The sequence below is a fragment of the Nematolebias whitei genome, chromosome 18 (assembly GCF_014905685.2).
Source record: "Nematolebias whitei isolate Nwh7 chromosome 18, NemWhi1, whole genome shotgun sequence".
Lineage (NCBI taxonomy): Eukaryota > Metazoa > Chordata > Actinopteri > Cyprinodontiformes > Rivulidae > Nematolebias > Nematolebias whitei.
The window spans coordinates 6,453,261-6,464,951 of NC_056515.1; the positions used below are offsets into that span (position 1 = coordinate 6,453,261).

Genomic DNA, 11,691 nt, shown 5'->3' on the forward strand with positions numbered 1-11,691 from the left:
TTGTTCTCCAACTCCTGGGTATACTTGGAAGGAGGTTTGGTTTTCCCGCTCTAACCTTTTCCTCTGAGGAGTTAGAGAAGTGCAGGCGAAATGTCCTTCCTCCCTTCCCCGGACAGAAACAGGGCCGGCTCTAATGCACCGACGCCTCTGATTTGTCCAGGTTCTGCTGTCGGGACTGACTGACAGTCTGGGGGTGGAGTGGGGGAAAGGTGGGAGGAAACTTTCTCCTGAGTGTGACGACTGTAGTGTGTGTGTGTGTGTGTGTGTGTGTGTGTGTGTGTGTGTGTGTGGTGGTGGGGGTGGGGGGGTCTGGGAGGTGTGGGTAAAATTGGGAGGAAGGGGGAGTCTTGAGCTCTGAGGTGAAGCGTTGCGGGACAGTTGAGGGGAGCAGAGAGGAGAGGAGCAGTCCAGGACGCACGGAGCTCATCCGTCAACCAGTAGGAGGATCCACACTAACAACTCTTATGGCTGCTTGAGAAACAACCTCACACATCCCCCTTCTCCCCCTCTTTTTTATTTTCTCTGGGACTTTTGACTTGGTTGGAGTTTGAGTCCTGAGCACAACTTGTTGCAGGTTGAACCAGTTGCTGTGTGAACTGAGAAGAGAAGCCACTCTCCGTGGAGGCGCAAGCGGTCATGGATACACGCATCAGATGGAGACTTAAACGGAGGAGAAGAGACCTTCATCTCTCTGTAGCCGTCATTCTGCTTTTTGTGGTGTCGAGTGCAAGTTCAGGTAAGATCCAACAGCTGTGGGACCCCCGTGGACACCCCCTCACGTCACACCTCAGTCTGTATTGTGAGACGTGACTTATTGTAGACTTCTGTTTGAGTGTTAGTCCTGTCTGCATCTGGACAAACCTCTGAAGACGTCTCACTCTCTTGGCATCAGAGAATCAGATCATAATAGGGGATGTCTGTGAACTGCTCAGGGAGACACACATCTTTTAAACTTTACGAAAACTTTGTGCTGACTCTGCATTGATGAAAGAATCAAAAGCAGTGGTGGACTTTCAGAAAACTCCATTTCTAACAGAAGAGGAAGATGTACAGTCTTCATTCAGGAGGGAGGGGTTGGAGGAAGATGTCTGAAGTGGTAGGGTGGAGTCCTCTGAAGAAGTCAGGACATGGAAGGGTAGGGGTGGAGGGGCAGGGTTTCTAAAGCACCCTTAGAGCTCAATTTTAGACAGATTAAACATGGATGGAAATGATAGCAGTTGGTTTAGGTTTAGGTTTGACTTAAAACTCAGATTAGAGAGAAACTTGATGAAGATGGGGAGATTAATTAGTTCTGGTATGTCCCAGGGGAGATCAGAGGACAACCAATGGGGTCCTTGGGTCTGGTCTTTATATATTATTAGCATCCTAAAGCTGTTGGGAATGGCTGGTGGTCTACTGTGAGCTTCAGACACAAAAATCTGCAGACAACAGGTGGTTCTAAAGGTTGAAAAGAATGCAGGGTTGCGCAAATAGTGGTAACAATCACTTTGAGGATTAGTGCACATAAAGTACATTAAAAATCAGTTCATGAGGCGGGAAATATCAAAATAAAGACTGGAGTTATTTCGTTCATGCTGTTGAAACAAGTTGGTTGGTGAACTGTTGGTCTGGGTCACACCTGAGGACAAAGGTGGAGTTTGTTTGTGTTTGAAGTCATCTTGATGCTACAGGCCGGATTTAATTACTTCTTAAAGCTGACAAAGCAAAACCAGACTGGTGGAAAGTATCCTGAGGGTACACTTCCTGAAATGTGACACATGCCAAGTGAGAAATACTTGATGATTAAGTGGTATAGCACTACATGAGAAACATGTGTAAAGTAATCGTCCTGCTCATCAATCGTTAGGCGGGTGGTACAGCTTTAGAGTTTTAGCAGCTTTGGTACATTTAAGGGAATCATTTGAGAGGTCTGAACAAACTCACCATTAAACAGATTGTGTGAAACATGGAGATTAAATCCCCTCTAAAAACAAAGTTTTCTCAATTTATTTTCTAAGGCTGATCATTTTTTTAATTTTTGTATTTACGGGGCTAAAATAAGGGACTAATAAAAGTTTGCTTCTGTTATAAATCCCATCTTTTGACTGAAGACGTGATAACATTAGCTTGTCCATCACTTTGTTTGCACAAAGTAAATGGACTGTACTTATATAGCGCCTTTCTATCTTATTGAGACACTCAAAGCACTTTACACTACAATCTGTGCCCTCATTTACCCATTCATACAGCACTCTACTAGATCTCTACAAAGCTAATTGAACAAATCATTCTAAAGAGACTAATCAGTGATTTATCACATTCATACACCGATGGGACACACATCGGAGGCAACAAGGGGTTCAGTGTCTTGCCCAGGGACACTTCGGCATGTGACTGTTGTGGGGTTCGAACTCCCAACTCTTGCATTGGAGGACGACTGCTCTAACCACTCAGCCACAGCCGCCCAAAGCCCAAAGTAAAAAGAAGCAGTTTCGCATTAGTTTATCAGAAAGAGGTTTTTTTTGCCATGAAATCTAACATCGAAATCAAAGATGGAAAAGAGTCTCAAATGGCAGGGAAATTGAATAGAAACCTGTTTTAAAAGGTTTCTGTCACCATAGACGTAATTATTTTTAAAAGCACGTTTGTTCATTTCTAAATTTCAGGATGAATGATTTTCTGCTCACTTACATCAGATTTGGCAGGATGTTCTGTTCACCTGGAAGATTTAATGAAAAATCTTCTTATGAATGCTTTTATTTGAAGGAGTCCCAGGGTAAAAATCTCACATATTAGCCTTAGAAAGCCCAGAAGAATCCACAAACTGGGTGAAATCCAAAAACTTTAGGGGCCTCAGGGACTAAAGGTGTAATTTTTAAAGAAAAAAAAAAAGTTAATTTAATTTTGTATGAATTACAGTGAGCACGGTGGCGCAACTGGTAGAGCTGCTGCCTCTCAGCGAGCAGGTCCTTGGTTCAAACCCCGGTCCAGGGGCCTTTCTGGGTGGAGTTTGCATGTTCTCTCCGTGCATGCACAGGTTTTCTCCTGGTACTCCGGTTTCCTCCCACAGACCAAAAACATGCATGTTAGGCTGATTGGTAACTCTAAATTGTCCCTAGGTGTGAGTGGGAGAGTGAATGGTTGTTTGTCTCGTTTGTCTCTATGTGTCCCTGTGATGGACTTGCGACCCGTCCAGGGTGTACCCCGCCCCTTGCACAGTGATTGCTGGACATGGGCACCAGCGACCCCCGTGACCCAAAATGGAATAAGAGGGTAAAGAAAATGGATGGATGGATGGATGGATGAATTACAGTGTCAAAACTTCTACGTTTGACTATGATGTCATTGTTTCTTCTTTTGGCCTCTTTTGATGGAATGATTCTGTGTTTGTGGGTCTCAGTGGTTTCAGTGTGCTAACAGGCTATTGCTAACTATGACTTTAGACATTCAACGCTGAACAAAAAGTCAGTTTCACTCACTAAAACAGTTCACTGCTACTTCTACATAAAAAATACTAATTTTGATAACAGTGATATACAATATAAGTTCATCCATCCATCCATTATCTTTACCCGCTTCTTGCTTTTTGGGTCACGGGGATCGTCGGTGCCCATGTCCAGGCATCACTGTGCAAGAGGCAGGGGACACCCTGGACAGGTCTCCAGTCCATCACAGGGACACATAGAGACAAACAACCATTCACTCTCTCTCTCCTAGGGATAATTTAGAGTTACCAATCAGCCTAACATGCATGTTTTTGGTCTGTGGGAGGAAACTGGAGTACCTGGAGAAAACCTACACATGCATGGAGAGAACATGCAAACTCCACCCAGAAAGACCCCCAGTTTGAACCAGGGACCTGCTCGCTGAGAGGCAGCAGCTCTACCAGTTGTGCCACCGTGCTGCCCACGATATAAAGTTGATATATACAAACTGTCCACTGTTGCATTGCCCACTGAAGTGAATGTTTCATTACATCACACCCTTCTCTTTAAAGACAACCCCTTTTGATTGAAACAACTGATATAAAACTGTGACAAACTGGAAATAATAGCTGTTTTTGTGTCTGGGAGTTCCTGTAAAGCATTTTGCACACTACCTACCGGTATATCAGATAAAAATACATGTATTATTTTACTAAGATAATCAGTCACTTTAAACAGTAGCATTGCTTTGAGTCAGCAGGTCTAAGGACTTGTTTTGCCATTGTTAACTTAGAAATAAAGGATGCTTGTTAACATGCCATGTAAAAATGATTTAATTAGTTTGCTGTTAAATCAACATATGACAAACAATCAAAACAAATAAATCCAGCAGCTTCTTAGTGGAGACTGTGGTTAGGGTCATGAATAAATTCTGCTAGGGTTATATGTCAGGGTACAACACATCAAGCCACAGGGTGGCACAGTTCAAGCACTTTGATTAACTTTAATCCATATTTATGGGAGTTTTTCTTTATAATGCTGGTGAGTGTTATGAAGCAGTGTTATTATGGATTTTGTTTTTGTGGCAGGCAATAAAAGCTTTAAAGCATTACTATAGTTGTACTTAAATTTATTAAACACAACTTTTGCCTGTAAAAGTTTGAATTAATAAACCAAACTTGTAAAATAAAGCATACAATTATAACTATTCAAATGTAATGTTGAATAAATAAATCAATGAAATTTCATCAAGTGTGTCTGAACTACATGTAAAGTTATTATTTTTAAATTAAATCAACATTATGTATGTTGAATCATTCTTTCAAGATTTGCATGAATGGAAGTTAACACCAGAAACTGTCAGTTCAGCATGTCTGTTATCCTACAAATACACAAAGTAGAAGAAAACATCTTTACATTTAAGAAATTTGGCAAAATTCACAGTTGAACCCATTTCATTTCATAGCTGTCATATTTTCTTTTGAACTTGGTGCAGCCAAAGTGAAACAGGAGCTTCCTGGTCTTTGTTTACTGAAATAAGATTATTTGAAGTCCGACTCTTCTTCATCTCTCTGATAGGGACTCAGAATAATCTAAAAACACTTTAGATTCTTCTCTTCAGTCTGTGTTGTTAGCCATTGTAGCAACGCTCACATGCAGGCACTCCCCTTTGACATTACTTCCTGTTACTCTGCATACAAATATTGCAATATTGTTCATTTTAGCAGCTTGGATTTATAATCTATTCTTATTAATATGTTTTCATAAAAACATTCATATTTACTAGAAAAAGTGATGTGGTAGACTGAACTTTCCCCCTAACTTTTTATGTTGTTGCATTTGTTAAGTGAAAAGTGGTTGAGCAGAGAGTCTGTAAGACGTAAAGTTCAAGAATGGAAAGAGGGGTCAGAGTTCAGACGTGAAGTTTGGGACTTTCAGTTTGTCCGTCAGGTTTATTGTTTCATAGAGAGTGGAATTCTTTAGCTGTTTAATCCATTTGTTTCTGTTTCTTTAATTTTTTTCTCTTACTAACACAGGAAGCGTGTTTGTGTAATTGAAGAAGATATTTGTCAGATTTGAACTCTGTTTATGCCTGAGAGCCTGAGTTTGAAGTCAGACTGATTCATAGAAACAACCGTGTAGTTTTGAGCAACATGACGTTTTCTGCTCTCTGCAGGAACTCATGCTTCCTGTGTGTTAGGTTTAATCAATCATTGGTTTCTTTTCACCAACTGTTCTTTTATTTTCACTTTTTTGGACCAGAACCACTATTACAGCACATTTTAGTAATTAGAAATACTAAAATAGCATTCTTTGAATACTTTGTGCAAATGAAAACAAGGCTTTTTTCTGACCAAAGCCACTTTTAGTGATAGATGACAGCACTTTGAGTAAGACTTGTTATGGTAAAACATCATAAAATATTGTCATGAACAAAGAATTATGTTCTAAACTCATATTTGTAAGTTTTAAAAGAATAAACTTTGCTGTTTTACTGAGCGCCTTCCCATCTGGATTCAATAAGTTCCATTGTGCTGTCTACTAAGCCCTGCAAAAAGCCAGAAAAATCTCTTCCAGATGTTTTCTTTTCATTCTTGGAGGAAAGGAACCATGAAAAAAATACTGTTGTAATTTTTTTTTTTTTTTTTAAGGAAAATACTTAAATCATTTTGGTTTTAGAGAAAATTTCCAGTCAGATAGTATCGGCACAAGCATGAAGTGATTTTAGGTGGAATATTATTGGGCCTTTTATTCACCAGGGGTCATTAAAAGGTTTTCTTTGTTTATGCAGGTCAACTCCATGGCAAGGATAAAGGTCGGCTCTGGCTGGTTCCCAGCTGTTTGCATGTAGTTTCTCTATGTCCAGGGGATTCTTCTTTAAAGGAAGTTTTATGGGTCACTCCTGCCTTTAGAAATTGTGTTTTTTAATACAGCTAGTTCAAAAGGTTTGTAGAAGCAACCCAGTCCAGACATTACTGAAAAAGCTAAATATTTCCATGGGAAATTTAGGTGAATTTTAAGATACTCACTGCTGGGTGCTCAAAGGACAACATCAGAGCTGGAGTCTCTCATCAGAAAGTCTACAAACTTTTAGATTGTATTAGGCGCACAGATTTGCATAATAATCACCTTTTTTTTTTAAAAAGAGATGGTAAATATTGAAGTGGGTTGTTTCTTCCTCTCTCACATAAATCACTCCATAGGTCACGTCATCCTCGATCAAATAAGTGGCAATGGGAGAAAGTGGCTTCTTGTGTGTACTCATGGATCAGAGGAAGGAATCTGGGCTCCACAGAGAGGCAGTGACCCTGTAAGTGCATGTGCCACTGCAGAACATAAATGCAGGCTTTGTGGAAAAGACTGTAAATCAGCTCTAATGCCTGCTAATAACACGGCAGATAAAACAAAATATGCAGGACAAGTTTCTGACCCTGTGTTGAAGTTAAGGAGAGCCTTTGTGCTGCACAATCAGTGCTTTATTTGCCACATCCTGCACAATATACTGTCCACTTCTTTACAGATTAATTAAGGTTCAGGCCCTATTTAAACTGCTCATAAGGGTTTGATGTTGAACTTGTTTCAAAGGTGTTTCTTCCTCAATATCTTCTAAAAAAATCTTCTTATCGATTATAAAATAGAGAAACTGCATTTTGTGAAAAAGTGCCATGTGAAAGATGAATGCAGAATGATTTAGCTGTAATTTGCCAAAGAAGCCTAATTTATTTTGTTAAAGCTAAAATAAGCAGAGCACTAGCTAAAAACTAAAAGGAGCAAAATACTAGCAAGAAACTTAAAGCAGGGAAAAAAAACACTTTCCAATATGGTTAAAATCCAGAGTCCAGACTGTTTTTAATAATTATTCTTATTCACACGTTATTATATTGTACTTATGAAGTGCTGTAACCAATTTCCCCCTGGGGAACAATAAATTATAACTGAACTGAATTTACAAATATAAAAAGACTCTCTAAAGGCTAATAAGGTAAAAATAAACATAAACTTAAAAAAAGCAAATGGCTAGTTAACTGTGAAAATATCAGAAAGCTAGGCAAGACCTAAAAGAAACATAATGGTAGCTAAAAAAAAATCAAAAGAAGCATAAAATGAGAACAAACAGAGTGAATATGCTTTAAGTAGATTTGATTTAGAAGGAGGTGAGGAAATCTCAGTGTGTTTCTGTGGAATAATACTTAAAAATAAAGCTTGTAAAGTATAAAAGTTATGAAACAAATAAACAAAAAAAAAATCATAGCAGCCATTTCCTAGGTAAGATGAATGATTTGAAATATGAATGGCCAAAATAGCACAACGTATGATATCAAAAAAACACATCAAAAATAAAAAACAGGAAAAAGTATAAATCCTGAATCAGCATTCACATAATTAATAAAATAAGGTATTTTTTTTACTTTACAAACAAAAGAAAAAAGAAAAAGTGACGATCTGAAATGTCAACATAAAACACAGGTGATGTAAAAGTTGCATTTGCTGCTTCATGATGCAACCACATATTTACTTTTTTATTATTATGCTGTGTTGCTGCTTGTGGTATGTGGCAGAGTAAAAACTAAGTCTGCTCCAGACCTCCAAGCCAAGTCTTAACTTTAGTTGGGGAACAGTGCCTTTCTCTGTAAAGGGCTATTATAATCAATGAGCATGGAAAGCAATGTGTGACTCATCCTTTCCAGCTCCATTCCCCTTCTCCAACCACAAACCTTCTCCGCTGCCACAAACAGCCCTGCACAAAACTGAGTGTAAGCACTTTTTGTCCTGTGTAGTGTGTAGAAAACAGTAGTTTCTGGTCAGTTGGAGAAACTTTTGCTGTTGTCAGATATTTTTCTTTTATAAGGTGATGTAATTAAAGTTGTAGTGATTAGAGAGAAACTCTTGTGGATTTTAGAGCTCTCCTCAAACACCAGGATGAGCTGAAAGAGGAACATCTGGAACATGGAGTCACCTACCAGGAGTTAGCTGTGCCTCATGCCTGGTCTGGACGTTGGCCATGTTACCCATCAGAAATCATTGTGTACTGATTTTAAAAGGCTTGAAATGTAGCAATGCGTTTGGGCAAGTATTCATTGAGTATCCCCACGTAACACAATAAGGTCAGAGCAGAATACTGGAGTATTTATTGAGCAAAATCCAAAAGAACTCAAATCCAGACTCAAAGGGGACAAACCATTTAAAGGACTATCATTCCTTGAAGGAATGCATTTCGCTTGCTGCATTGAAAGGTGGCTGGTCCTGTCTGAGTGTGCGTTTGTGTTTTAGCAAAATATCCCATGAACCACTGGCAGATTTCAATGAAAATCTCAGAAAAATAGTCATTAGATTAATAGGCATCTACAACTGAGGCTGATTCATGGTGGCTGCCACAGCTAACTTTAGCAAACACAACAAAGTTCATGATCAATAATCCAGGTAAAAAAATCCAACAGAGTTCAGTCAGGTCATCTGGACGGTTTCTTTTTGTTGTTGAGACATTTCGTCCTTCATCCAAAGGACTTCTTCAGTCCGAGAAGCCACAAACAAACTCAGTCCCACAACCAGCACCTTTACATAGTGGACCAACCAGTTTGCTGGTGATAAGATGGTTTTTGGGGCCCATCCTCTCCCTGGTCAACTCCTCTGAGGCAGCCATAGCCAAAGTGGTTCAAAACAACAATGGCTACTGAGTCACTTTAAATGATATTGAGTCAAAATTTGTTAGTAACTGAGAGACATTAACAACACATACTCTGAGCACCAACACATTATACAAAATGTTTGTTAAAAACCTTACTACAACAGATAAACAATGTTTTAATTGCTTTTTAAATACCATTTATTTTCCAAAGTATGCATCTTTTAAAAATGTTTATTTTAAATGTGTTTATGTATATTTCATATACTGATCTTCTCATAAATGATACTGTATCAGACTGCTCTCTATTGCCAACAAAAGAAAACTTTTTTTTTATCTCCTGGTTTTGTGTTTTTGCTTTTGCCAAGAAACTTAGAACTGTGAGCAAAAATAATTAGAAATTCTGTAAAAAATAAAAAATAAAATTTAAAAAGAAGAAAAAAGAAACAAATATAGGTACAGTTTGGTAAAATTTCTAGCCAAGCGCAGAATATTCTAATTTTGTTGTCAATGTGCTGTTAATTTTGACATGATCGCCACCTAGTGGTGTGTCATGAGTGTTTCATCATTTTAGTCTGAAATAAGTTATTTTCTGTATAGAGTGTTTTTTTTTAAATTATTATTTTATTTTATAAGGAGATATACATCCTGAGTCAGGACGTCAAATATTTTGTCAAGTATTATTTAGGGTGTCCAGATGGCTCATCTGTTGACCGGCTGACCAGCCAACACTTCTTACTCATTCAGTAAATACATATTACACACAGCAAGAGAAACCACTACACACATTCCCACACAGTCTGAAAGTGTTTCGGTGTAAGTCCTGGCTGAACTGGACTTCATAGTTATCTGTAGCTGTGCATTATGGCTGCACGTGGCTAGTAGAACATGTAGAATATTGCATTGACAACATCAGCTGTAATGAACTCAAATGTGTCTTTACAAGCACTCCCCATGGGCCGATTGTGGGCACTCAGTGGAATGGAGGTCTAATTATTTAAACTTAATTCTAATTAAACTTATAGTCTTGCATGTAATTTGTGTCTCAGTTTTATTTTTATTTATTTGTGTCTGGAGAAGAATTCTTTGAGATACTGCATAGATATTCCACATGCTGATAATACAATACAGATACAGCTTTTGATATGTGGTGCAGCTCTTCTCTGCATCAATGGATCATCTGTTGGATCGAGGCCCAAGGTCCAACTCACATCCTGCATCCTGGTACTTATATATGTAAATAAATGTCTAAAAAACAAACATATGTAAATAGTTTATTTTTAGACATTTATTTTGTACAGTTACAGCTGTTAATTAATGTGCCTGTGTGACAACTGGGGCAAAGCTTTGAATATATTTTTGTTATTACTTTATGGAAGGACAAAAATAACGAGATATATATTGTATATCGCGATTTATCTTAAAATTATTGAGATATTCATTTTGGTCCATATCGCTCATCCCTCACATTATGTAAACATTATTTAACTTACAGGAATGACATTATAGGGGAAAAAAAACTATACAGGTTAGTCTCATTAAAACACAATTAGTTCATGTGCAAGAGAGACATTTTAATTAAACAATTAACTAATTGTTTAAATCACATTCCCTCTGGAATAATAGAAATAACATTTCATGCAGTCTGAATGTTTGAAAATACAAGTAATTTGATTGGTTGGTGTGTATATATATATATATATATATATATATATACTGTATATATATTGGGGCCGAGATGGTGTAGAGGCAGGGCAGCCGGCTTGGGACGCGAGAGTCCCAGGTTCGATCCCCAGTCACTGCACATCACGTGGCGTCTCTGGGCAGCACGTCTAATTCCCAAAATGTCCCCCGGGCGCTTTCAATAGCTGCCCACTGCACCACCTGGTGGTGGATGGGTTAAATGCAGAGACTAATTTCGCCATTGTATGGAAACATACAGTGCTGACATTGTGATGACATTATTATTATTATTATTATATATACATATACTGTATATATCTATTCACAAAGAGAGGTTTTGTGTTTATAAAGCGTAGAAAGGCTTGCAGTGTTTGCTTTTTTCATGAGTACTATTCTCTGAAGAGGATTATTGAAAGGATTATTGATTGCCTGTCAGCCGCTATGGAGTAAATAATTTTATTCAGTGTGAAACAGGAATAATTCAGGGATGAAGCAGCTTTTCATTCATGCAGTTTTGGATCCCACAGCGTTGATGATTCAGAAGTGAAACGGGAGATAAACTGATAGTGTGCTGATTGACACTTCCGCTCTTTTACACAGTCAGTAGTAAAATGTGACATATAATTATTGCTTGCTGCCGATATAGAGAAGGCAGGTGAAAATGGTTTTATCTCTGTGTGTGTGTGTTTTAATATTTGTGTCTGTTAGCAAATTTATCATAGATCACTGCTACAATTTTTATTAAACTAGCAAACATTAGTTACTGGGTGTCAGTCTACAGCCAGTTAATGTTTACAGTCATCCTGATTCAAAATGCCCCCACAGCTAATTGATCTTAAAGCAACACAAATTACTATAACTCAATTAATTTTACACATAGTAATCTAGAATTTGATGTGCAAGTAGCCAAGGGTGATTTACACCACATACTCCATATAACTCCCTCCAGGTAGACAACGGACACAAGGCGTTCTTTGATGT

General features: G+C 38.2%; 1 protein-coding gene across 1 annotated transcript in view; it reads left to right on the forward strand.

Annotated features, from left to right (window-relative positions):
• Nucleotides 1–355: 355 nt before the first annotated feature.
• The window catches only part of col5a1 (procollagen, type V, alpha 1), a gene marked incomplete in the record, with an annotated part of 121,385 nt that continues 110,049 nt past the window's right edge, over nucleotides 356–11,691 (forward strand). Inside the window, 1 exon segment of the mRNA XM_037692269.1 lies at nucleotides 356–736. Coding sequence (XP_037548197.1) covers nucleotides 637–736 — 100 coding nt within the window.